The sequence below is a fragment of the Aspergillus aculeatus genome (assembly GCF_001890905.1).
Source record: "Aspergillus aculeatus ATCC 16872 unplaced genomic scaffold ASPACscaffold_3, whole genome shotgun sequence".
Classification (NCBI taxonomy): domain Eukaryota; kingdom Fungi; phylum Ascomycota; class Eurotiomycetes; order Eurotiales; family Aspergillaceae; genus Aspergillus; species Aspergillus aculeatus.
The window spans coordinates 800,636-825,678 of NW_017962978.1; the positions used below are offsets into that span (position 1 = coordinate 800,636).

Genomic DNA, 25,043 nt, shown 5'->3' on the forward strand with positions numbered 1-25,043 from the left:
CCTCTCGTGGCCGTGTTTGTCTCTCTTTTACCTTTTCCTCTTCCCATTGGTATCTCCATTATCATCTTCCTCCGACCACATTCCTCTCTCTTTTCACCAGACAACAGGATTGTCTTTCATTAGTTATCTCCTCTCATCGGACTGAGAGCTGTTATCGCCGAAACTCCCGGCTGCCTCCGTAAGGGACACACTCGCCCACGATGAAGCCCCTATCTTCTTCCCTGCTCAAGCTCCTCTTCTGTATCGCAGCTCCTCTACTTCCTGTATACGCAGCCTCCGATTCTTCGGGCTCCAAAGACTCCCTCCAACCTTGTGTGGTCCGTTCCCCCACCACGGGCCTATTCTACGATCTTAATGCGATTTCCATATCGCCTCCGCCTGCAGAGGGCGAAAGGCCTCGCAAGAACGCTCGGGAAGGCAGCTGGCATGCCAAGGGCCATGACTACGGTGCCAATTTCACAGTCAACATCTGCGCGCCTGTACTGGAAGATGTGAAAGACGTAGTGGGAGTCGATAGCGCCCGGTGGAAGAACGTCAGCGCATACTATGAGAAGGAAGGCAAGGTATACTCAATTGGGTAGGTTTCTCCCATGGGATTCCCTCGGGACTTTAACTGACAGCGTGCAGGCAACAGGCATCCGATCCCTTCTTCCGGGGGCGCAAGTTGGTCATGAACTACACGGATGGCTCCCCATGTCCGGGCGACTACCTAGGCAACGGTAGCACCCATACTAAGTCCACCATCATGTCATTCCTTTGCGAACGAGACTCGCCTTCGTCCCAGGCAACAGTCTCGTTTGTCGGCACAATGGACCAATGCACGTACTTCTTTGAAGTGCGCAGCTCAGCCGCTTGCGGAGCTACCGCTCCGATACCTCCAAACCAGGGGCTTTCGCCTGGTGGGGTCTTTGGCATCATGTACGCAGCTATCATTTACTTGGAATTCCATGTTGCTAACAGTTCCCAGTGCCTTAATTGCTATCGCAGCCTATCTTGTAGGTGGCTGCGCTTATCAGCGGACTGTCATGCACCAGCGCGGCTGGAGGCAGTGCCCGAACTACAGCCTCTGGGCTGGTATAGTCGACTTTGTCAAAGTAAGTATACTAGCGTTGATACCGTTCCGTCGTTCTCGGTTTCTACACCGAGACCTGTCGTACAAAGAATCGGGGATTACAAGGCTTCCGACCTCGCGACTGGATTGATCTTCTCGCTTTGGCTGGTCTGGAGCTTGAATCGCGGGATGTTGGGAGCTCTCCTACGACTTTTCTTGACCCCTTCCCCCTGGTTATATATCATACTGTGCTGGACATGAATAAACATCCTGGAGCTATGGTGCTGGCTTCCCGCCGCGGGCCATCCGGAGCAAGCTGGATTCCCTATGATGCTGTTCGATATCTAGCCAGTTTCTATACCACGTCATTGAACATTTTGTACTGAATCACAGCGACATGTCTTTATCTCTTTTCGTTTCGCCTTCGTTTTGAATATCAAATAATGCGGAATCGATGCTGATTCATCCCCTGCTTTCCGAACTATAGGACATGTTCGTCATTCTACTCTCCTCCGTCGGCCGGCTCTTCCGGTTCAACCGCTCCCCGAATCTTGGGCACACGCGCGCGTCCAGCTACGGGCGACGAGGTGACCTAGATGCGGAAAACAGACTGATAGATCAGTTGGATGAAGAATGGGACGACTGATTGATGGCCGGCAAATGCATCGGTTATATGACTTTTGCTTTTCATTGCATCGCATCGCATCGCCATGTGTCGAGGAGATACATGTATTGGCTTTTGTTCGGGTTAATTTAGAGCGTGACACGGAAAATCTTGGTACCCTGTGCTGTGTTCTGGCGGTTGTACTGATATGAATGTTTCCATGTATTTGATGGTTTATGCGCTCGTCTGTCATGTTCACCAGTGGTGGAGTATACCAGAGTTATGATATGATTTTATAAGCATGGTCAATGGTCACCACAGTACGTCTGGCTTCGGAGGGGTCCAGCCGCGTATGTACAACTCAACGGCATAACTAAGGATGTATATCGCAGCTCACGCGAGCAGAATCTTCACTGCCAGACATCATTCCAAGGAAGTACTAGTGTCATTAGGATGCTGGAGACCGAGGCAGAGTGAAGCACGGGTATCTATAAAGCCGGCCGCGCAGAAGGAATCAAGTAAGAGAAGCCAGGTTAATACTAGGTAGGATGGTTAATCCCCGTAGGGAACTATGTACTGTACTACGAATAACCTGATTCTTGCGTATGCTGGGGACCGAAAATCGTGTTAGTGATTGATTTGACTCTTTGATTCTTTGACGCTAAACACCACATAGAAAAAGATCGCTGTAAGCACTATACTAGCTATAGAGAAAGAGAACAGTAAAGCACCAACCACCCTATGGACCAAACTATCAGGATCACATTGTTACGCCACATCCAACGCCTTACGGGAGAGAAATCAACAATGAATAATGCCAAAAAAAAGTGTGTGCCATGCGGGATATGAAGCAATGAACAGATACACAATACAGTTTTAAGGTTTGGTGACCAAGGGGCATTCTTACTTCAGCTCGGGAGAACTAACCATCCCGATGGAAATTTCGGCCACAGAAGCAATTCTCATGGGCAATGGGAAGAAGAAACACAAGCGGTAATTATTTACACAGGTTCCTAGCGAAGCGATAACGCGGGAAATTAAGACGGTTCCTTTCTAGTATCTTTATTATTATTATCTTGTTCTTCTTCTTCTTCTTCTTCTTCTTCTTCTTCTTTTTGCTAGAAAACAAAATGAGTGTCACTCTGCACGGCCTTATGTCGGCACCGGTGGCATGAAAAGAGTCTCTCGGGTCATCCATAGTATAGAACAGAACATATGTCCATAGTGTCGGTTTCTCTAGGATCATGACCCAACCTCAATGCTATCGGATTAATCCTCAACCAAGGACACATCCAGTCTAGTAAGATCACAAATATATATATTCCTGGTATATAGCACCTACATAATACATCCAGAGTGACGGGGGCATAAAAGCATCATTTTCACAATGCGACCAGTAACTCATAGCTCTTTTAACTCCGATTCTTTCCCTCCCGCATATACAACCCCGCCCGTTCAACCAAAGAAATAATCAGTCGCCAAAGTACGAAGATGAAAGTAAAGATGTTAAGGTTCCCACTGCACGAGTCACAGAAAGATAAATGCCACAAAAACATGCCAGATGATCAGGCATGCGAGCCGCGGTTGGCCCCCAGTCCCATGTCGTACGCACCCATGGGCATAGCGCCAGCACCCCCGAAGCCAGAGAGGTCTGGTCCGCCAACAGGATTGCTAGTCGGCCCTCCTGGCTGTGCTGCTGGGTCGAGGTTGACCCCCGCTCCAGCACCGACCGGGTCAAGGTTGAATGGAAGGAACCAGGCACTTGGTTGGTAGTATTCCCCGGCGCCGGATGGCGCGTTGGGGTCTATCTGCCCGGTGAAGATAGTAGAAGTCGGGTCTTGGGTAGGAGGCATATCAGGTGGCGCCGGCGGCATAGCTGGCTTGTCAGGTACAGGGGGCACAAATGCCGCGGCAGCAGGATCAAAGTCGCTGAATGAGCCATACACAAACTGCCGATCGAGTTGTGGGAGCTGATCAGCAGCCGGCATGGGGAATTCAAACGCGGTTTGACCAAACGGCGGTTGTCCATTGCGGTGGTTAAACATGGCGGGTTGAGGAAAACCAGTTCCAGTGGTGCCCAGCATTCCTGGTGCACCCTCCATAGTCACCTCGCCCACTGACTGTGGTGGTGTGGCTTGGTCAAAGCCGGCGACGCTGTCGCCTTTGCCGCTTCTCTTCGAGGCTCGGCGTGGCATAGTGTGTTGTGGCGTGGGCGAAAGGCTGGCGAAGAATTCCTCGACGCTTTGCAGATCGGGTCTTTGGCTCATCACTCCTTCGTCGTTCTTAGACTTCGCCTTCGGGTCGGGCTCCTCCCAGTGAGATCTCGACATGCCGTGAGGATACTTATCGAACCAATCGCCGTACTGGAACATAGGGGTAATCTGCCCACCGTTCTGCGTTATCACCGTACCCTTGATAGCAGCGTCTGCAAATTGTCGATAACGATCCTTGGCGCTCTCGACCATATAATGGAACATACCCCAGTATTTCTTCATCTTGTTGAGGTAACGATACGTATGGCGTAGGTTCTCCTTGGACCGTGCCTCCAGCTGTGCGTTTTTTGAGAAGATTCCCCAAATGTGAACCGTACTGGCGGAATATGCACAGTACCCGGCGAACGGGACCGTCAGGGGATAAGCCGAAGCACGGTCAATCAGCACGGAGATATGATGAGCTGCTTCTACTGCAGCACGCCCAGCATTGCTCAGGAAGACCTTAGGCATGTCCCGCGGTGGTCGTCCGCCCGGGGATAATGGGATGGCGAACTGGTTCAAGAAGAGCATGTTTTGGTGAATAATGATATGCAGGAAGAGAAACTGGTTCGCAATCCGATCGGCTGCGTGAATTTGAAGATTCTCATAATTGAAAGAAAGATGGCTGGGGAGTGATGCGGAAAATTCCTCAATCTGTCGCTTGAGGCGCATGTAGCCAGATTCGGGCGACCACAGCGGCTGTGTATCTCTCCGCTTACCTCCTAGGTTCAAGTAGTCGACGATGCGTCCCCAGATAACAACAGCACGGATGATGTAAGCTGATACTCCCATATTGTCTCGAGCGTTGGATAATTGGCCCACATCGTCGGGTATTGGGTTCAAAACAACGCCGTCTAGATCTTCGGTTGGCCCTGGGATCTCCATTTGAAAATGCGTCTCTTTGATGGGGAGCTGGATTTGCAAGAATTTCTCGTTACCAATGGGCGGGCGCTGGCTCCCGGAAGAATTATATCGGTCCATTAAAAAGCAAGCCCACATGGTTCGTCTTCGGATCTCGCGGTCAGTGAAGCTGAGCTGCTGGGAGCCATTGCCGTTTTTTTGCACAAGTAGAGGGTCATATTCGAGCTCCCGGTGCAATTGTAGAGCGTAAGCCATGCGCAGTGCTTGTCCACCAAACGACCAACTCCGGCCGCCATGGCAGGTGCCAAACTCGTGAAGTCCCAGTAACAAGAATACCGTGAGGATGGTAATATTTGGTTCGTCATGGCGACTCAAGGCGATCGCGGCGGCGGGGTTCGCCCAATTCTCACCGCGCAAGAAGGGCGGCTCGGAGTTGATCTGCGGGTGCGTCGAGAACCGCGCCGACACGGCACAAACAGCTAGGATGAGCACGGGAGGTACCGTCCTCGCCTTGAGCCTTCGCATGAAGCTGGGTTTGTGGAGCAGGAGGTAGGATTGGCCATAGACGCAGTCGAAGAACACCTCCGCCAGATGTTCTTGGATCTCCAACGAGGGCAGGAACTCGGCCCCCTCCGTCATCAGACCCGAGGCATCGCCTGGCTTGCTCTCCCGGCGCATCGGAAAGGTGTCCTGCGGACCTTCGCGACTGCCCCGGCCCCACTCATCCAGTTCCGCCGCGAAGGCTTCCTCCGCCGTGCGCTTCTTCTGCGCTTTCGCGGTCTGTCCCGGCTGCGGGGGCCGGACCACCGACCGACCAATGGCAGCCATGTCTCTCGTTTCTTCCTTCGGGATGGTCTTGATCACCCGGTCCTCCATGCGCTTGAGCCGCTTGTCGAGCATCGCCATGTAATCGGTGCGGGGGGCCGCTTTCCTCGTGGTGACCTTGTAGACGCAGGGAATGCGGGAGCGCGAGCAATGCTTGCAGGCGGGCTTCTCGCCGGAGCATCGGATCTTTTTGCGTCGGCAGGCGATACAGGCCAGCGGCAAGCGCTTGCGCTCCTTCCCGGCCTTGGTCTTCATCTCGCTCCATGCGGGTTTTTCACTCTGCTGTGCGTCCGGGTTGAGGGCGGAATCCCCGGGGGCGTCATCTCGATGCGCATCATGCCCAGATTCCTGCAAGAAGTTGGAATCGCCAGGGGCGATGACACTACCGGGATCACGCGAGCTGGCGGGGCTGTGGGTGTCGAAGTCTTCGGGGAGAGTGATATCGTCGGGGCCAAAGGCCAGGCCGGTGGAGGCCAAAGGGGAGTCGTCGGACTCGGGAGCCATCATGATGGGTGCAGATACCCCAAGAACCAGACCCAGATCATCGTTTGGCGGGTTGGGACTTGTGGGCGAGGGAAGACGGGGCCACAAGGTCTGGTTGTGTAGGCTGGGGGGGTGGTGGTGGTGGTGGTGGTGGTGATGGGGTTCTGCGGACGACGGGCTGAAACCGAGAGGCGGTGGTGGGTGTGGGTATGGGGAAATCGCATTGTCAGGGTCGCTGACTGGTCGCTTGGCGTGACTGGCCGCCGCCTTCATCCTTCCTCACAAATTGGCCGATTACTAATGCGCAATGCCTCCAAACTCTTTAGCGGACTGGATAAAATGCTGCCATGAGGAGGGGATATAGCAGCGGACAAGAGCTGGGAGAGGCGTACATTTATCCAGACTGTATTCCCTGTGAGTTTGACGGTTGCAGAGTCAAGCCAAGGTCCCGTGCAACCTCACTGCTGCACGCCTTCAAGTCATTGCCTCATGGGCGGGCCGCTCCGGATGGTTCATGATTCACTGTCACATACGTACTATGTACAGTACATGTATAGTGGCCGAGCGTCATGGATGTCGACCCTCATAATTTATAAGACAGCTAGGTAGGTAAGTATATATGTAGACGGTAGCAAACTTCCAGTGAATTCTGACTAGTATAGTAGTCAGTGTTCCGGTATAGTTCGGGGCCCCGGTTGATCCCTGCAGCTGTCGTCTGCCCTTCTTGTTCCGAGTGGGGGACGAGAATACCCCGCAAAGTATGGAGTAAGCATACTCGTGCTGTACAACCAAGCCTTTCTGGAATCACGCTTTCATCGCGAAACCGAATATGACAGGGCTGCACACTGCTTCCTGACGACTTTCTTGTTAGCTTGCAGGTTATTATCCAGATGAGTGTCCATAATTTTACAAAGGGGCCAGATGGTACAGTTGACCCGGCCCCGTATCCCTTGGACCAGGGAAGACACATCAAAGAGAAGCTACATTTTTTTAAAGGTTCACAGGGGACTACCCCGGTTCGATTCCGGCTCTGCCCTCTACATTCTTTCTGCGCAGCCACCTTAGCAGGGAGTGGGAGTCTTCGTCATCTTTCAAAGGTACTTTATGATCCTATGAATACGATCGGATGTGGTTTTGAACACGGCTGTTCCGCATGAGGTGGTTGGTGGATTTAGTATTATGTATAGCATCGCAGCCCCGATTTCTGGTACTACTGAAGACAAAAAGCGGGAGGGGAACGTAATCTAGGCCCGCCATGAATTTGTGTATAGAGCAGTGAGAAAGCCTCGAGGGTCAGTGCTACTCATGAACCGATTCTTGCAAAACCATTCTTGACCTGCAATACACGGTACTGGGGGATATAGCTCAAGTCAAGGGGATGGCTGTCGGCATACTTGGTCAGATGGTACAGTTGGCACGACCTGCCCAATCAAAGAAGTTCTAGGAGGCCAAACTTTTTGCGGGTGAGCACGGGTTCGATCCACGTCATGCTCACTTTTTCCCCGAGCCTTTTCTCCACCGTCGGGAATAAACGATTCAAGGTGCAAAGAGAAAAATTAAATCGTCAATACATCATCCGTGAATCGAACACAGGCCTTATCGATGGCAACGATGAATTTTACCACTAGACCAATGATGCTTATCAATATGTCTTTTTGAGATCTGATTGCAACACCACGTGCTACCCTGCTTACCCCAGTCCGAACGTCCTCCGTTCCATACATGCATTCTTACTTCACCGGGTTCAAATACCATCGTCCTGAGCGGAGTGCTAAGAATGTACATACTACTAGGTAGTGAATTGTCGCTCACTAATACCATCTAGGATAGTTAATCCGACCCTCTCTACAAGGATAAGCTCTGCGAAGTTGCGAAGGCACTGAGAAGATAAAGCACTGGATCTGGCCTCCCCTCTACCAGGTCATTTTCCTAAGCATCATGAACTTCAATACAACAGCTTTATGTAGATTAATTATGAGCCATCATATTGTTCTTTGTACAGCAATAATAGAGAAAAGTATATACGGTATACGGCAACTCTCTTCACTAAAAAGGTAGTCTGGGCTTCTTTCCCAATTGTGTGGGATGTGTGGGTTGCTAAAAAGCTGGTGGAAGAGCAGTGCTGTAACAATCTCTGTTATTGAAGACGAACGATGCCCCCCCCCCCCCAACAAACCAGAAAACATACGTACCTGAGTATAACCAAGTAGGTATGCATGCATATTGCACTTCGCTTCGCCCCACGGGTCTCTGGGCTCCATTCCCAGTTGTGAGGGATGTGTGGGTTGTTGAATGGGTGGTGGTTGAGTTGGTGCTCTTAGAACCTCTGCATTTCGGACAATGACCCTAGGATCCCCCTCCCAAAGATAAGAAAGAGGAATAGGGCCAAATAAGCCCTAAGCCCAACCAAGTAGGTTGCATACTGCATTTCTCCTCGCCACCGGAGGTTAATCTGGGCTCTTTTCCCCAGAAAATCGTACAGCAGCATGCCCAAGCGGTGCTACATTCATTATAATCAAGTTGCGGGGAGGAGCGCGATGATGGAGATTTACTCGACTCGGAGTGAGGGTCTGCGTATTGGAGGCACAAGTCGGGGGGGGGGAGCTTGGAGGCTTAGAAGACGTGGTTGGAGGGTTGTATAGTGGGTGTCCTTCAAGGTGAGCTGCTCGGGGGAATTCCGCAGTGTTCGCCTTCGCTGCAGGTGCGCAGTTGTTCGATCGAGCCAGTAGAGGTCGATAGAGAAGATTTTCAAAGTGTATGAATTGCAAATGATGGCCGTGCAACGGCGTGTGCAATGGAGTTTGGCTATGTAGACCCGCTCGATTCTATGCCAGCTGTTATATATGAGAGATCAACCCACTTGCTTGAGTTGGGTGAAAAGGCTAAGTATTGTAGGGAAGGAAGGACCATGAAGGGTGTACTTCCCAGGGAAACGGTCAAGAAGACAGTAAAACTTGAAACTCTTGAAAGACGCCTAGAAGTAATGGAAATAATGTTAAACAGATAAACAGAGATGTCTGGGGAAAGGTGGGCGACGGCGAGGTAAGCTTCTAGGTATAGCTTCACTATCATTTGATAAGGTTAATAACAAGGCTTTCAATTAACCTACAGGGCTTGGGTTGGATGAATGAATGGTGATAATAGGACTATGTGAATGATAATTTCAAGCTACGAGGCCTCGGATCGACTATCCACAGTACAGTACCTACCTTTCAAGATCTGTTCTATCCATTCCCTTTATCGCCTGTAGCTCCTCCGAGCCCCCTCTTCCACCTTCCACAAACTACAGCGTCGCCGCTATCACCATTACCAACAGTTCCAATGGCTTTTGAAAGCTGGATCCATATTTCACTCAAGTGACCTTCAATTCATCAATCAAGATTCGTGTCCTCGATTAGAGCTCGAGCGCAGCAGGAGGGGGATATTGAGCTACCAGTCAATGCCAACGAAAGCGAACACACGCCAGCAGCCAAATGCAGCATTCTCAAGAATAGGCATGTTGAATGTGTCTCACAGAGACTGAAGACAAGCGATTGTTTATGCAAGTAGAAAGCACCAACAAGCTTTGCGACTTGCTTCGTTACGGTTTCCCTGTCGAATTGGTGGCTGACTGTCCTTCGTTCTTACAGGGAAAGACGTTCTACTCGGCACAGGCCTCAATTAAACCTAGATCAACCGGAATGGCGCGAGCTCCGTCTGTCCTGTCGAATGCTGTACTCTATATCAACTGGCGATCTCCCGGGAACCGTCATGTCAAGCGCATCAGCGTCCTCGGTATGAGAACCGACGGGCTGGAAGAACTCGAAGGCATCGCCGCCCATGAGATCTTTCGAGCGCACGTGCAGGGAGTCTGGCTATATAATATTCTCATCCTTTCGTGGATGGCCATTCGGCAGACGGTGGGGGTTTGAGCTACGGTAGCTCGGCTTTTGTGCTGGTGGCTATCTTTGAGTGGAACTATAGGGGATAAATCAAGAATTCTGGTGAACAAGGTGCTTCACATGCCCTCCTACTACTATGTAGAGTGCCCGGTTCCCATTGAGGTTGTAGCTGTTTTGCCACGTCCGGCCCCTAGAGAATCGAAAATTTCTTTTCCTTGCTTGCTTGACCTTTCCTTCACAATACTGACCTCAGCGAGAGCTTCTCGATTTTGCACGAAGATCGCTTGAGCTATTTCCCCGTGATGCCAGATAGTAGGTCACTATCCCAACGTAGAAATGCCTCTATCCCGCACGAGGGCTCATGGATTGATGGGGGGCGTGAACGGTCGCGGTGCCGGCGTTGAATCTTAGAAAGTAGATGACTCTAAAGCATATGAGTTTCTCCCCTTGGACACTCGATTTGGCGTGCCCCTGCACTGAACGATGTGATTTCTTGCCGATGCAATAGCAATAATGAGATTAGGAACAAATGAACGATGCTAGTCTTCTTCTTGTTCAAACTTGAGTAAGATGACTGTCTTGCTTCGCGGCCAGAAAAGACGACCTATGCTGCTTTGGTAGCCTTAAATTGTCTGCTCTAGCTACAGTATTTATGGTTTTCTTGGAATGTAAAAACTGTGGCTACACTGGAGGCTGTGCTTCAATGGTCAATGTGCTTATTGCACGCTTCCTTTAAAGGCTCTTTGTTCTCATCTATTCATATAAGAGGTGCCCGGTGCCTTGACACTGGAACCTGAGAGGAGGCGGCAGTCGCAATACGACCAAAGTGTACCAGGACTCACTACCCCCTCGAGATTCGGCTCGGTCTCTTATCAGTTTGGCGCCATTGGAAGTTGATGGCGTACCTTGGAACAATGCAGAGATCTTTTGATTCAGCGAAAGACAAAAGGACGCGGAATAATCTGATCACTTGGACCCACCAGCCGAAAGACTCGACTACATCGAACTATTCATCCAAACACCCCACGAAGCAGATTGTCTGGCGCACAGAGACACAGATCACACAGAGTCACAGCCAAAGACGTGCAAGCAAAGACATACAAGCAAAGCCCACACGAGCAAAGCACACAAGCAAAGACACACAAGCATGTAGAAATGGAGCCAGTCTTCCTCTCCAGATAGTCGGACAAGCCGGCACCCTGGTGAAAAAAAATAAGAAGGGGTCTGTCGAATGACAGACAAGGTTTCAAAAATTGCTTCCCTGGAGACCAGAGGAAGACAGTGATGTATGCTTAGGGCAAGCCTACTCTAAGTGCTACCATATAGGTAGCGACAACACTCAATCAAAAGAAGTTGGAGAGGAAAAGAGAAGAACAGGACGAGAGGGGGGCGCGGGCGGGTTCTTATACCCAGCATGAGTAGATCAACAGAGGAAGGAACGATGACCCTCGCTTAACCTTCGAATAGGAAGCCCAATAGATGTGGCAGGTGGCAGGTGCAAAGTCCGCCGCGAGTTTGCATTCTTTCCTCTTTCCTCTAGAGGGGAAACGCATAATACAGTGGCAGTGCCGCCTACCATTGTAAGATTCATTCTTTCGGTCTGTATGAGAGATTAAAGCCAGTAGTAGGACTACACATGAAGGGTACGGAGGGTACAGTACATACATAGAGGATGTTCTGGGGTAAAAGAGTCCTCTGAAAGCCTCAAGGCCATCACCTAGATTCGCTGCCTTGCTTGCCCAAAAATGTGCTTGATAAAGTGCTGGGTAAGTCGTATTTATCAACTCTGCCGGCAGGAGATGTGAGCAAGAACACCAAGCATTGTACGAAGAACAGAAGCAGATGCGCTCTTGGAAGATGGACTACGCGTGGACGCGGTGGTCGAAACGCTTGTTTGATAGAAGGACTGAGCAGCGATCGAGAAGGCAGTGAAAATTGAGATCTATCACATTATACAGAGTACGATTCAAGCGTGATGATAAGATCTGGGGCGGCTCTTCTCCTAGGGAAACACTAACACATTTATAGGAACTTGTGGAGATCTAGGCCCTTTGAGCTTTCAGGAATTATCACTTGGAATCTTTATATAGGAATCGCTAAGGGATGATGTGAATGATGCCATACTAGACCTGCTTACACACGTCCTCCCCGTCACATATCCCACCCCCAGACAGTCCCAATCTAAGCTGAAACCATTGAATGTATGGGAGCCACATCCAACTGGACCAACCGGACCTACGACGACTTGGGTCGCCCGACCCGTTGCCGCGGGACCGAGGTCTCCAACGCTGCCATGATCTCCGCTCCAAGAATATAGATATTATAGCTGGGGAAGACAATCCACAGACCACTACAATCAACTGATCAGCCTTCTGCCCTCCTCGATGAGCTTTAAACAAGGTAAAAAATCAACTTACTTCGGGATAATCCAGAAGAAGACCAACGTCCAGAAATCATTGTGTCCGATGTTCTCAAACCCGGAGAACACCTCGTTCAACCCTGTGAATTGGATGTCAAGATCAGCAATCATTTACCCATCAACCTCTCCCCCTTCAGCCCTCGCAGAGGTGAAAAGAAGCGGGGGAAGGGTGAGATCAACCTACAATAAAGAACCGTCTTCCCCAGCGTCATCACCGAAGCACTGTACGCGACCAGCAACGCCAGTGCGCCCGTCCGCCCCGCCACCACCTTCGTCTCGCGCAGGAACCACTCCACGCCCTTGTGCGGGTGGCGCTGGCCGCCGCGGCCGTTGGCGGTCAGGCTAGTGCCGTAGCGGTAGACGACGGCCAGGTAGTAGAGGTAGCCGGCGCTCTCGAACAGGTTCAGCACGGTCTGCGCGGCGGTGAAGCCGTTGCGGGCGTTGAAGGCCGGCCAGCCGTAGATGTAGTCGATCGTGCCGTAAAGCGCGTAGGGGGTCCACAGCGGTGAGTGCAGGCTGTGGCCCGGCATGGAGTGCGGGCGGAGGAGGACGTAGCCCGCGTCCCAGAGGACGAGGGGCACGGAGAAGAGGAGCCAGAGCGTGATCGGGGTGGAGGGGGTATGGACCCATTTTTTGGGGGTGTTGCCGCTGCTGCTGCTGCTGCCGTTAATATTGGTGTTGGTGTTTGGGGTTGGGGACGTTGGAGGTGGTGGGAAGTCGTCGGGGTGATGGCGGGTTGAGACCATGGTTGGGGTTGGTTGGTTGGTTGGTTGGTGTCAATTGGGATGTAATATTGGTGCTGTGGGCGATGAGGAGGAGGAAGTGCTAGGTGGTGGCCAGAATGGCGGTGGTGGTCGTGGTCAATTGATGGAATTGAGGGACTTGGAAGGAGATTGAGAGCTCAATGAACGAACGATGAGTGATGAATGGGTTGACCCGAGGGCGGCTAGTGACGTCGTGCAGGTTAACTACATGCAGCCACTCATAGCTTCGTCGCGGCTTCCATGACTATTCCATGGAATCATTGATGTCTTGCGGCTAGATCTGTCATATTGGGAGAGGCTATCGACCTCTAGGATCCTAAACATGGTGTGGGGAGCAGACACACCTTTCTTCACAATTGATCTATGAGATCGCCTTCCTCTGGCACGCAATGTATGTACAGTCTTGTACAGTACTTTACTATACTATATATACTACTGGTAGGGAAGGTTGCCGTGCCGAGCACACGTAATCCCGAAATTCTCCAGATCTAAAGGGCTTCCATATCTGATCTGATATCGTACCGAAGTTTCTGAGCTATGACCTCCAGTCGGTGGGTCAGTCATCGAGTGGCTTTGCTGTCAGCCCCTTATCTCCTTTTAATCTTTCACACTGACGAGTTCCAGACCTCCCGGATCCTTCGCCCTATACGTCCTAATCGGGCAATGGACCCCGAGGCACGGGGCGACTACGGCATCCAGTTTCTGCCATTAACGCAGTGAGGGACAATCTTGCATCACAATTGCATATGAACCTATTCCGTAGCTCCTCGCACGGGTTGTAGAATTATGCTGCTTGGCTCCTAACAATCCTCCGTTGTCCAGACATCAAACTCCGACCCACTGCAGAATGGGCTCGCCATCGCCTTCAAAGGTTTCTAGCACTCTGTGCCCGTTGTCAAGCCTTTTACAGTTCTGACCAAACATCACACGCAGGTTGCAGATAGACTTGCACGCATCAGGGAGAACCAACGAAAGAGCCGTGCCAGAAAGCAGGCGCATACTCGCGAGTTAGAGCAGAAACTAATCTTCCTACAGGAGCAAGTCCGTCAGAAGGACGTTGAACACCGACTGACAGTCCAGTGTCTCGACGCAGAGAATCGGAGACTAAGATGTTTATTGTTGGACGTGGGCCTATCATCCAATGCGATCGAGGACTATTTGAATAAGACGGTGGATGACCCAAGCCCAACGCAGAAGATCGCCATCCCCAGCCTTTCGCGGTCTGGCGTGAAGGCTCGACCGTGTCGTGGCCGTGTCCAGCAGACTTGTCGTTCTGAGACCACTCCTGATACTGCTGGAGTATCGCCACCTTTAGATTCGAAGCCGGTCAATGGAGTGAGAGAGTCTACCGTCGACCTCCCAGGTCACCCGATGAAGAATGACCGAGAGAAACCCCACGGTCAATCAGTATGTGGCTGCTCACCCGACGAAACCGGATCGTCATGGCCGGATAGTAACAGCGGAGATGTCCTCAATACAACCCTTTGCGCCATCGCCGACGAACTCATCACACAGTACAACACGCGGGGCGTTGAGCTAGACGAGATTCGACGCAAGCTCTGGGCAGGCTTCTCCAGAGGCCTCACCACGGAGGAGGGGTGCAGGGTGCAGAACCAGATTCTGTTCCAGGTTCTTGACGAGATTAGCAACAACTGAGTCGCCTCTCTGACCTTTATAATTGACTCCCAGGGGTCAGCTTTCTGGCTAGCACGGGTAGCTCAGGGTGTGCATCTCAAACTGAGGAACAGAAACGAGTCTAGGATTTACGCCTCCCACCTCCGCTTCCTGGCATACCACCGGACTGCATATACCAATCCCAACAAACACCGGCACCTCAATCAGCGGCTCAGCAGTAGCAGCCAGCGCCTGATCACTCTTCACCGCAGATGTGGCAATCGCCACTACGATCGCCACCTCGAAGTTATTGCTTGCCGCAGCGAAGCTTTGTGTGCACGACAGCCGGTATTCAGAGTCACATCGTCGTGTCACGGCGAGCGTGACCGCAAATATCACCGAAAAGTGAACTCAAGGGGCGCCGCCACTCTGGCTACAGAAACGATCTGGTGTACCACTTGCTTTCCCTGAGTAGCAAACAGCACCAGAGTCGTAAAGAGCAGCCCGATCAAGGACAGCGGGCTGATCCGCTTCAGGAACTGCTCATCGTACCATTTATTACTCCAAAAGCGCAGGCAATGCGGCTGACAATCGCTGCTCTCAACGGGATCCCCAAGAATACCCCGACGCTTTCGCGGCCAGGGAATAGTCAATCGTCAACCCGTGCTGATGTGATCCGCCAATGATGTGAATTAAGAGAATCGCAAACGGAGCGAAAAGGACCATCTGCATTATCGAGTTGATCGCCACCAGGATGGGGCAGTATTCGCCATTACCGTCCAAGTCAGAGGATGTGGTACATCATGACCACGAGGTCGAGTGCTGCGTTGACGCACTTGCTGTCAATATCAAATTATATAATTATACTAAACACCCAACGAATGCACTATGTTGTCTAGCCTGCTGGGGCTTTTATGACCCATCGGCACAAAAACCCCGACGAATTGCTCGTCTCCAGGTTTCGACTGGTATTGGGGACGAAATTCCCTAGGAGGATATCTACTACCATAGCCAGTAAGGTTCATAGAGTAATAAAGCGGTCCAGGATGGAGCTGCTGGAAGAAAGAAGTAGCGAGCTTCTAGGCTCGAGAACAGAGGGCTCATCATGGTGTCGTTCGCTCTCACTACATGCATCCAGGTCTTTTGAGGGCGCCGGTATTGGCTTCTTATTGGGGGGGAGGGGGAGAAGTCGGCGGTGTATATTCGGCTTCTTTTCTCTGTTCATCTTGTACTGGTATAAAGCTCAAATCTCGAGTTAAAGATGGTTGCTTTAGTGTGCCGTTTTTGTTCACAGAGCAAGCATCCTTGAAGCTCACTCGCTCTCTTGGATGCATACCTAAGTAGTACAGCGGCCAGAAGGGCTGTCGCTCAAGCAGCGTGACTGAGTGACATGCTCTATATAGTACCGCAAGATTTACTGGATGAAGGATATTCGGATTCAGGAAATTAAGACCTGGTAGAGCACGCCATCAGAAAAAGATATACTAGAAACATCCTTTATCCATTGGTCAAAAATCAAATCCTAGAGTAGAATGAATCTCTGGGGAAGGGATACATTCCATCGCTGGCCCACTAAAGGTATATTCACACAGGGTATGTTTTAAGACAAATTTTACCTTGTCAATATGCTTTTTAATACAAATCCTCTGCCTTTGCAGGCCTGGGATGGAAGAGAAAGTGGACTGTATAGCGCAGCAGCCGCGGCCAACCTTATCTCGATAAAACGTTCCAGATAGAGCCTGCAAACCGAGCGACGGGGCTAGATAAATAGCATCTGAACCGTAATTGGTAGACCAGCACTCGGAATTGAGCTGTTGAGCTGCGTTAGGAATAGAACAAGGTCAGGAGGGCATTTCATCGGGTACTGTGTAGGTCTCTTGTCTGCTATACTCCTCGGAGACCGAGATTCCATCTTCTAGCGCCACGACGCCTTTTTCTCGGGACTCAAACGAGTCGGGAGGAAAGGATATCGGGAAAGGATCATGGTGCATGGAACGGCAAGACTGCGCTGCACCGCATTGCACATGCTGGAGGAAGAACTCGGCGAATGAGCCCGAGATACAAGTCACCTGAGCCTGAGGCTGCAGATTCCCGAAGAAAGGGAAGGAAGGGATGCCGATGCTGGGGCTCAGAGACCCGGTTGGTTGGCTGGGCTGGTCCTCGGGGAGAGGGACGGGTTGGACTATACCTGGTGTTGTCTGTGCTTGGATATTTCACATCGGTCTGTTCTACGGGCCGGTCTTTGGCCAAGGCTCATGATAAGAAGGCTCGGGGTATGACTGCGAGTGCAGGGACTTCAGTACAGTATGAGGTAGATTGTAACGGTGCTGAATTGGGTTATTAGACATGTTGTATGTTTGTGGTCAGATGAAAGTGTTTTATTGCATGGGTTTGGCTACTTCTGATTCTAGATGCAGATCTTGAGGGTGGGAGACAGGATTGGGTTCTAGGTATGATTGTGGCCGAGTCTTACGAGGTTTCGAGAGTGTCTACGCGAGGAAGAGAGATGCATTCGCATACTATGGGTCAGCGTGTTATTCTCGATATTGCTATCAGAATGAACCCGGGGAGTATGCCGCGGAGGCATATAATCTCTGGACAACCGACAATGGCAGTAGCTAACTAACCTTTATGTTTTACAAAGCTATCAACCATGACCGTATGAACAGTTCAATGACCCGACTAAGCACAGAAATAATTTGTTCCTAACCACTTGCGCGGCAGCAATGGTCTCTTCATCGCATTGGAGGACCCTCCGGTGCCGGGTCCGCTATCGGCCGGGGTGGTGTCCTGCCCGCGCCGGAATTCGCATTCTGGGGTGTCAGGCGATAGCGGAGAACCCTGGACAGTCCACGAGGGGGGCAGAGTACATACTCAGGTAGTGCCACATTAGATTGTTTTCTTGCCAGAATACGAAGAGAGGCTATGTGGAGAAACGGAGAAATACTCTCCACTTTCCAAGTAAGATGTATGACTTCTGTTGTGACTAGAAAGTGCTAGATACAATTGTCTAGCCCTCGGGTTGTTGGGCAGTCGCTTAGTGTGGGACTGTTTAGTCCCGGAATCGTGGTCTTCGGGATGATGACGATGGAAAAAAAAAAAACAAACCCCCACGGAGGCTTTCCCCGCAACCCCAGTCCAGCCCGCCCCAAATTTCCTGCGCGGACCGAGCACAAAACTGCAGGGTATCCGACAGGGAAATCTCAACGAACTGCGAGAGAAGGTCTACCTCTCAGACTGTCTGGGTAGATTGTCGGGTCTTTATCCTTTGAATAGGCTAATATGATCGCATTGCCTGTTTAGCTGCCCTCTAGTCTAATGGGAAGGTAACAGCACATCTCATTGCAAACCTAATGTTGGCTGGGCTTGCGCGGAGTCAATGCGCACCGGGAATAACCTCAGCCCAGCTGCTCTACATCCCTTCCCGAGCACACCAGGCCTACTTCGAGAGAATTCCCAAGCTAGCCATGGATCTGGCTAAACCACGGGGAAATGTCGTCAGACCGTACCGTAGGTTATACTGACTCATGGATGAGAAATCCATGTAGTCTCAATGCCGACTGCCGAGAACCCTGATTTGGGAAGAATGGAGGACGATCCAAGGCAGAATACCAGTCAAGGCACAGCGAGGGACACGAGGTTCCACTTTCCGGGGGGAAGAAGAAAATATCCCGAGAGAGACCAGAACTTAATCGTGGAGGCCATTCACAATCCCGTCGGAGTTCTTGCCGCTCATTGCCTCGCAACGGGGACCCGAGCAAGTGAGTGGTAATCCGACTTGGCCTTGACTCTCCCAAGGCTGTATGCACCGAGAGGGGACTCCGGGAGAGAGGGATGGAATGAATGTCTTGACTTGCGACGGAAGGAGTGGTGGCTCTATGGGCTGACCCTTGCGGGCGAAGGATGTAAGGCGCCGTCAGGCCATGGCGGGAAAAACAAGCATGACTTTTTTTTTTTTTTTTTGGCACAGTCAGTGTGTTGTTGTTGTTGTTGTTGTCAACCCCTCGGCAGTGTTCTATTTGTTTTGCTCTGTTGGCAGGTCCAAGGACGGACCACGATGTAATGGGAGGCGACTTGTTAGTTACCGCATTGCCGCATCAGGGATTCATTAATCTATTCCCAGATGATTCTTTTTCCAGGTTTCTTTCCCCTCTTCTTTTCCTCGGGCGGCTGACCAACGAGCGGGATGCAGAAGTGGAAATGCGGGGAATGGCTGGGGAGACGGTACCGTAGCATTCCACTAGCCGATACCTACTATCTTCAACTATAGTCAGCCATTGCTTGCCGGATAATGACGATGCGGGGAACAGCTGTTGACTTGTTGTCAATTGTCAATTGAAAGCAATACTACCTTCCAGCTCAGTCTGCTACCAAGCTTCATGGGCGTCGTCCAAAGTCCGGTATTTGACCGAGAGTTGTAACACTCGTAACTGAGCTGTATCCCGTACGGCAGCCGATTGTGTCTCGAAGCTGATCGGAATGCGCCAGAATTGGCTCGAGTGATAAGTTTATTTATGTTTTGGTTTCAGTCAAGAATGTCAGGCACCTCCCGACCGACCGCATCCTGCTGGCCTGCCGGAAAGACATCATCGCACATAGGGCAGTTTGAGGTTCATGTCAGGGAGGATGAGTTGGTGAAAGGGATCGCAGTGTAAACAGCGTAACGGAATTTACCCCCCAAGGTTACCAGGGCCGACTGGATGCCCCACAGCGGTACCAGCGGTACCAGCCAGCCAGTAAACTGAACTAAGGTTAGTGAGTTTGTTTAGTTTAGTCTCTTGGACTGTAACTGCAGTCAACTTGCAGTGGGCACTTCCATCCACCTCATTCCGTCATCCCCAGATGGCTGGACTCTGTTGGTGTGGGGTTCGGTCATTCCGCTTGACTTTTCTGCGCTTCGGCTGCGAACCATCTCCAGAATGAGAAATTCCTCGTTGAGTCGGAGTGTTATACGGTGTGCAGGTGATGCTGGCTGCCGAGCCGAGTGCACGTATACAGGAGCAGTAGCAGCTTCCTCCCCAGCTTAGTGAATCACGGCAAATACAATCGCTTGACTTGCCTGAGTTCCGACCGTTCCATGCTCACTCCCTCGCCGCCTGTCTCTGCCTCGATCTGGCTTCCTCCCTGTCGATCCCCATGCTCAGAGCCAAGCCAATGGAACCACTCGTTACTCGCCCAGTCCGTGGCCGACCAGGTGCTTGCTTACTTTGACTTCTTGTTTGCGAGACATCAATTCACTCCTGAGCGGGTAGCTCCGCAAAAAATAGGCCAAGAGGTTCTGATTGATTTTATTCACCGTCGCTGGTCTCTCTCATAGCTGTGGCGCCCCCTCTCTTCGTTGCTGGGGTTATTTATATCTCCCTTCCCCCCCTGATCGGCCTTGTTTGTCCTTCTACCTTTGTACTACTTCGACATCTTTCTCAATTTCTCGAGAGCGCAAGCTGTGTGGCTGGCTAGCTCGTTGTTTCCTCTTTCTTCAGCTACCTCTACGCCATCATGAAGCTCAGTTGGCTTGAGGCGGCTGCCTTGACGGCTGCCTCAGTCGTCAGCGCTGTATGTTACTTTTTCTGCGTCCTCGATGCTTCTAGAGATTTAACGTGAGGCTGACAACTCGTGCTCTACAGGATGAATTGGCGTTCTCTCCTCCTTTCTATCCCTCCCCTTGGGCCAATGGCCAGGGAGAGTGGGCGGAAGCCTACCAGCGTGCAGTGGCCATTGTCTCCCAGATGACTCTGGATGAGAAAGTCAACCTCACCACCGGAACTGGGTAATGATACCACAATTGTCACGAGATGAGTCGCCTGCTAACAAGCTCCTAGATGGGAGCTGGAGAAGTGTGTCGGTCAGACTGGTGGTGTTCCAAGGTAGGACCCTACTAAACTAAACATGTTTTCTAGTCGGCTAACTGGCGACTGCTGTCTAGACTGAACATCGGTGGCATGTGTCTTCAGGACAGTCCCTTGGGAATTCGTGATAGTAAGACTTGATCTAACTCGAGCCCGGCCGGTGACACTCTTGCTAACAATGTGTCCTACAGGTGACTACAATTCGGCTTTCCCTGCTGGTGTCAACGTTGCTGCGACATGGGACAAGAACCTCGCTTATCTTCGTGGCCAGGCTATGGGTCAAGAATTCAGTGACAAAGGAATCGATGTTCAATTGGGCCCGGCCGCGGGTCCCCTCGGCAGGAGTCCTGATGGCGGTCGTAACTGGGAAGGTTTCTCTCCAGACCCGGCTCTTACTGGCGTGCTCTTTGCGGAGACGATTAAGGGTATTCAAGACGCTGGTGTCGTGGCAACAGCCAAGCATTACATTCTCAATGAGCAAGAGCATTTCCGCCAGGTCTCAGAGTCTGCGGGCTACGGATTCAATATCTCCGACACGATCAGCTCAAACGTTGATGACAAGACCATTCATGAAATGTACCTCTGGCCCTTCGCGGATGCTGTTCGCGCAGGCGTTGGCGCCATCATGTGTTCCTACAACCAGATCAACAACAGCTACGGTTGCCAGAACAGTTACACACTGAACAAGCTTCTGAAGGCCGAGCTCGGCTTCCAGGGCTTCGTGATGTCTGACTGGGGTGCTCACCACAGTGGTGTTGGTTCTGCTTTGGCCGGCTTGGATATGTCAATGCCTGGCGATATCACCTTCGATTCTGCCACTAGTTTCTGGGGTACCAACCTGACCATTGCTGTTCTCAACGGCACCGTCCCGCAGTGGCGCGTTGACGACATGGCTGTTCGTATCATGGCTGCCTACTACAAGGTTGGCCGCGACCGCCTGTACCAGCCGCCTAACTTCAGCTCTTGGACTCGCGATGAATACGGCTTCAAGTACTTTTACCCTCAGGAAGGCCCCTATGAGAAGGTCAATCACTTTGTCAACGTGCAGCGCAACCACAGCGAGGTTATCCGCAAGTTGGGAGCAGACAGCACTGTTCTACTGAAGAACAACAATGCCCTGCCTCTGACCGGAAAGGAGCGCAAAGTTGCGATCCTGGGTGAAGATGCTGGATCCAACTCGTACGGTGCCAATGGCTGCTCTGACCGTGGCTGTGACAACGGTACCCTTGCCATGGCTTGGGGTAGTGGCACTGCCGAATTCCCATACCTCGTGACTCCTGAGCAGGCTATTCAAGCCGAGGTACTCAAGCACAAGGGCAGCGTCTATGCCATCACCGACAACTGGGCGTTGAGCCAGGTGGAGACCCTCGCTAAACAAGCCAGGTAAGGCCTGCCGTCTATACCGCTTTTTCTTTTTCATTCTTATGTTTCCGGTGAACTGACAAGTGTCTCCGTAGTGTCTCTCTTGTATTTGTCAACTCGGACTCGGGAGAAGGCTATATCTCTGTGGACGGAAACGAGGGTGACCGCAACAACCTCACCCTCTGGAAGAACGGCGACAACCTCATCAAGGCTGCTGCGAACAACTGCAACAACACAATCGTTGTCATCCACTCCGTTGGACCGGTCTTGGTTGACGAGTGGTATGACCACCCCAATGTCACTGCCATCCTCTGGGCGGGTTTGCCTGGCCAGGAGTCTGGCAACTCCCTGGCTGATGTGCTCTACGGCCGCGTCAACCCGGGCGCCAAATCGCCATTTACCTGGGGTAAGACGAGGGAGGCGTACGGGGATTACCTTGTCCGCGAACTCAACAACGGCAACGGGGCTCCCCAAGACGACTTCTCGGAAGGTGTTTTCATTGACTACCGCGGATTCGACAAGCGCAATGAGACCCCGATCTATGAGTTCGGACATGGTCTGAGCTACACCACTTTCAACTACTCTGGCCTTCACATCCAGGTTCTCAACGCTTCGTCCAACGCTCAAGTAGCCACTAAGACTGGCGCTGCTCCCACATTTGGACAAGTCGGCAATGCCTCTGACTATGTGTACCCTGAGGGATTGACCAGAATCAGCAAGTTCATCTACCCCTGGCTTAACTCCACCGACCTCAAGGCCTCATCTGGCGACCCGTACTATGGTGTCGACACCGCGGAGCACATCCCCGAGGGTGCTACCGATGGCTCTCCCCAGCCCGTTCTGCCTGCGGGTGGTGGCTTCGGTGGTAACCCCCGCCTCTACGATGAGTTGATCCGCGTTTCGGTGACAGTCAAGAACACTGGTCGTGTTGCTGGTGATGCTGTACCTCAACTGGTAATTAAATCTCCCGTGCAGTATTAATCCCGCATGCTAACCATTTGCCAGTATGTTTCCCTTGGTGGACCCAATGAGCCCAAGGTTGTGTTGCGCAGATTTGACCGCCTTACCCTCAAGCCCTCCGAGGAGACGGTGTGGACGACTACCCTGACTCGTCGCGATCTATCCAACTGGGACGTCGCGGCTCAGGACTGGGTCATTACTTCTTATCCGAAGAAGGTCCATGTCGGTAGCTCTTCGCGTCAGCTGCCCCTTCACGCGGCGCTCCCGAAGGTGCAATGAGCGGTGGAAGGTGTTAGGGAAGGGCTTTGAGCCTGGGCCTGAGGCCTGAGGCTGCAGATGGAGATGATGTACACATTTTTCACAAGTTGTAGAGACCACGAATTTAATGACTATGATGCTGTCAATATGAACCATGCATTCGAGCGGTAGATCAAGTGTATCGTAATGATAGCGTAATAGTCGCAGGCTTGTTGTGGCTGTGGCGGTGGTTGTGGCGGTGGTTGTGGTTGTGGTTGTGGTTGTGGTTGGAAGAATCTGGTTAGGGCGGGCGGAAAGGCAGGCAAGCAGGCAGCGACGTCATCCGACTTCCGCCATTTGCATTTCCTCTTCCTCTGTATCATCATCGTCCTTTTGTACCATCGGCCTTTGTATCATCTTCCCCTTGTTTCCATTCCATTGTCCCTTAATTCCTCAAATACATGCACTCCCCAATTCTACTCAGATAGAACAGTTATTTCATCCTCTAGACATTTTCGAAGCAATACACCACAAGACGAGTACAATCACCCGGACAACAGAAGGGAAAAAACCACGATGCCATCCGCGGACAATCCCCCTTCTCCCGCCGGAATAGCAGCAAAAACAACCCCGACCCCATCACGATCGCTCCAGCCCCCGATCACCGCTCTTCTCATCTATCCTCTCACCCTCGTCGTGGGGTCTCTTTTCTCCGTCCTCTCGCCAACTGCCTACGGCAGCCGTGATCCGAGCTCCAGCAGCAGCCCACTCCAGAACCACCCACCCCCCTTCGCGCCAACCATCGCTTCGGACCTGCACCTCTCCTTTCCCGCCGCCGTCAAGCCCGTCAACTATTTCGCGCGCAAGGACAACGTCTTCAACCTCTACTTCGTGAAGATCGGCTGGCTCTGGACGACGCTCGCCTTCGTCCTGCTCCTCCTCACCCAATCCGCCTACACCGGGATCGGCGGTCGCGGTGGCGCGGGCGGCCACACTGCCACCGCTGCTGCTGCGCACCGGTCCCGCCGCACGACGCAGGCCGTCATCCGGTACGCGCTCGCCACGACGGTGTGGTACCTGACGACGCAATGGTTCTTCGGGCCGGCGCTGATCGACCGCAGCTTCGTGCTGACGGGGGGGAAGTGCGAGCGGGCGATCCCCGAGGCGGAGAATCCTTACACGACCACCGACTTCGGGACGCTGGCGACGGCCGTGGCGTGTAAGGGGGCTGGCGGGGCGTGGCGCGGCGGGCACGATGTCAGTGGACATGTGTTCATGTTGGTGTTGATGACTTCGTTGATTGGGTTTGAGGTCTGGGGCGCCAGGCTGTCCCGGGAGGAGGTGGATTCGAAGGAGAAGAAAGAGGGGGAGAAGACGGATGCACTTGATAAGGATGGGGATGATGATGATGCGCAGGCTGTGTTCGCGGTGTGGTCGGCACGGTTGGCGTGGACGGTCGTGGGCCTGGGGATGTGGATGTTATTGATGACCGCTATTTGGTTTCACACTTGGTTTGAGAAGGTATGTTTTTTTTTCGGTCACTCTGGATCGTGGGATTCCTGGGCTAATGTTTCCTCCCTCTGCAGGTAACGGGTCTTCTGATTGCACTGGGCACTGTTTTTACGATTTACATTCTCCCTCGGACGAATATCCCGTGGAGGGAGATTGTGGGGCTACCTGGGGTTTAGAGGGTTGGGTTTTGTGATTTTATGTCCGTGGCGTTGATAGAGTGAGGGATGTTCGAGGAAGGGGAGTTTCCTCGGGCCCTGGTTTACATACTGTACATGTTTGCATTTTTTTTACTACTGGTTGACTGACTCTGTAGAGTACGCTTACCTCAGTGCATCAGGTAGTTATATATTGCAAATTATCTAGTTGTTTGAC

At 51.9% G+C, this 25,043-nt stretch overlaps 6 protein-coding genes and 1 non-coding gene across 7 annotated transcripts; 4 read left to right on the plus strand and 3 right to left on the minus strand.

Annotated features, from left to right (window-relative positions):
• Window positions 1-15: 15 nt before the first annotated feature.
• On the plus strand, window positions 16-1,944 carry ASPACDRAFT_75943 (putative vacuolar sorting receptor (Mrl1)). The gene is made up of 4 exons (XM_020204596.1): window positions 16-577; window positions 628-918; window positions 968-1,094; window positions 1,539-1,944. The coding sequence occupies exons 1-4, from the start codon at window positions 201-203 to the stop codon at window positions 1,695-1,697; spliced, it is 954 nt and encodes a 317-aa protein (XP_020059173.1). The 5' UTR covers window positions 16-200; the 3' UTR covers window positions 1,698-1,944.
• Window positions 1,945-2,952: 1,008 nt separating this feature from the next.
• Window positions 2,953-6,271, minus strand: ASPACDRAFT_113238 (putative C6 transcription factor). Its single transcript, XM_020195703.1, has one exon. The coding sequence runs from the start codon at window positions 6,098-6,100 to the stop codon at window positions 3,221-3,223; it is 2,880 nt and encodes a 959-aa protein (XP_020059174.1). The 5' UTR covers window positions 6,101-6,271; the 3' UTR covers window positions 2,953-3,220.
• A 1,373-nt stretch (window positions 6,272-7,644) lies between these two features.
• On the minus strand, window positions 7,645-7,715 carry ASPACDRAFT_t90. Its single transcript has one exon. It is a non-coding gene; the product is annotated as a tRNA-Gly (tRNA).
• A 4,197-nt stretch (window positions 7,716-11,912) lies between these two features.
• Window positions 11,913-13,365, minus strand: ASPACDRAFT_113240 (uncharacterized protein). The gene is made up of 3 exons (XM_020195704.1): window positions 12,561-13,365; window positions 12,375-12,456; window positions 11,913-12,307 (listed from the first exon to the last, which is right to left on the minus strand). Exons 1-3 carry the CDS (start codon window positions 13,120-13,122, stop codon window positions 12,193-12,195), a joined length of 759 nt encoding a protein of 252 aa, XP_020059175.1. The 5' UTR covers window positions 13,123-13,365; the 3' UTR covers window positions 11,913-12,192.
• A 622-nt stretch (window positions 13,366-13,987) lies between these two features.
• ASPACDRAFT_40150 (bZIP transcription factor) lies at window positions 13,988-14,796 on the plus strand (the record flags this gene model as incomplete). The annotated part of the gene is made up of 2 exons (XM_020200711.1): window positions 13,988-14,011; window positions 14,074-14,796. 2 exons carry the CDS (start codon window positions 13,988-13,990, stop codon window positions 14,794-14,796), a joined length of 747 nt encoding a protein of 248 aa, XP_020059176.1.
• Window positions 14,797-20,250: 5,454 nt separating this feature from the next.
• Window positions 20,251-23,201, plus strand: ASPACDRAFT_50312 (beta-glucosidase; the record flags this gene model as incomplete). The annotated part of the gene is made up of 7 exons (XM_020202334.1): window positions 20,251-20,307; window positions 20,379-20,521; window positions 20,574-20,618; window positions 20,678-20,730; window positions 20,792-21,983; window positions 22,058-22,916; window positions 22,968-23,201. 7 exons carry the CDS (start codon window positions 20,251-20,253, stop codon window positions 23,199-23,201), a joined length of 2,583 nt encoding a protein of 860 aa, XP_020059177.1.
• A 344-nt stretch (window positions 23,202-23,545) lies between these two features.
• On the plus strand, window positions 23,546-25,032 carry ASPACDRAFT_1853410 (putative inositol phospholipid biosynthesis protein Scs3). Its single transcript, XM_020197305.1, has 2 exons — window positions 23,546-24,680; window positions 24,746-25,032. The coding sequence occupies exons 1-2, from the start codon at window positions 23,736-23,738 to the stop codon at window positions 24,845-24,847; spliced, it is 1,047 nt and encodes a 348-aa protein (XP_020059178.1). The 5' UTR covers window positions 23,546-23,735; the 3' UTR covers window positions 24,848-25,032.
• Window positions 25,033-25,043: the final 11 nt, after the last annotated feature.

Excerpts from the sequence above, each read along its gene's own strand:
- ASPACDRAFT_75943 (XM_020204596.1), top strand. The coding sequence starts at position 201 with ATGAAGCCCCTATCTTCTTCCCTGCTCAAGCTCCTCTTCTGTATCGCA. Across the intron at positions 578-627 it reads GGCAAGGTATACTCAATTGG|GCAACAGGCATCCGATCCCT; the intron begins GTAGGTTTCTCC and ends GACAGCGTGCAG. Across the intron at positions 919-967 it reads GGTGGGGTCTTTGGCATCAT|TGCCTTAATTGCTATCGCAG; the intron begins GTACGCAGCTAT and ends AACAGTTCCCAG.
- ASPACDRAFT_113238 (XM_020195703.1), bottom strand. The coding sequence starts at position 6,100 with ATGATGGCTCCCGAGTCCGACGACTCCCCTTTGGCCTCCACCGGCCTG.
- ASPACDRAFT_113240 (XM_020195704.1), bottom strand. The coding sequence starts at position 13,122 with ATGGTCTCAACCCGCCATCACCCCGACGACTTCCCACCACCTCCAACG. Across the intron at positions 12,457-12,560 it reads GGGGAAGACGGTTCTTTATT|GGTTGAACGAGGTGTTCTCC; the intron begins GTAGGTTGATCT and ends TCCAATTCACAG. Across the intron at positions 12,308-12,374 it reads TTCTTCTGGATTATCCCGAA|TGGTCTGTGGATTGTCTTCC; the intron begins GTAAGTTGATTT and ends AGTTGATTGTAG.
- ASPACDRAFT_1853410 (XM_020197305.1), top strand. The coding sequence starts at position 23,736 with ATGCCATCCGCGGACAATCCCCCTTCTCCCGCCGGAATAGCAGCAAAA. Across the intron at positions 24,681-24,745 it reads TTCACACTTGGTTTGAGAAG|GTAACGGGTCTTCTGATTGC; the intron begins GTATGTTTTTTT and ends CTCCCTCTGCAG.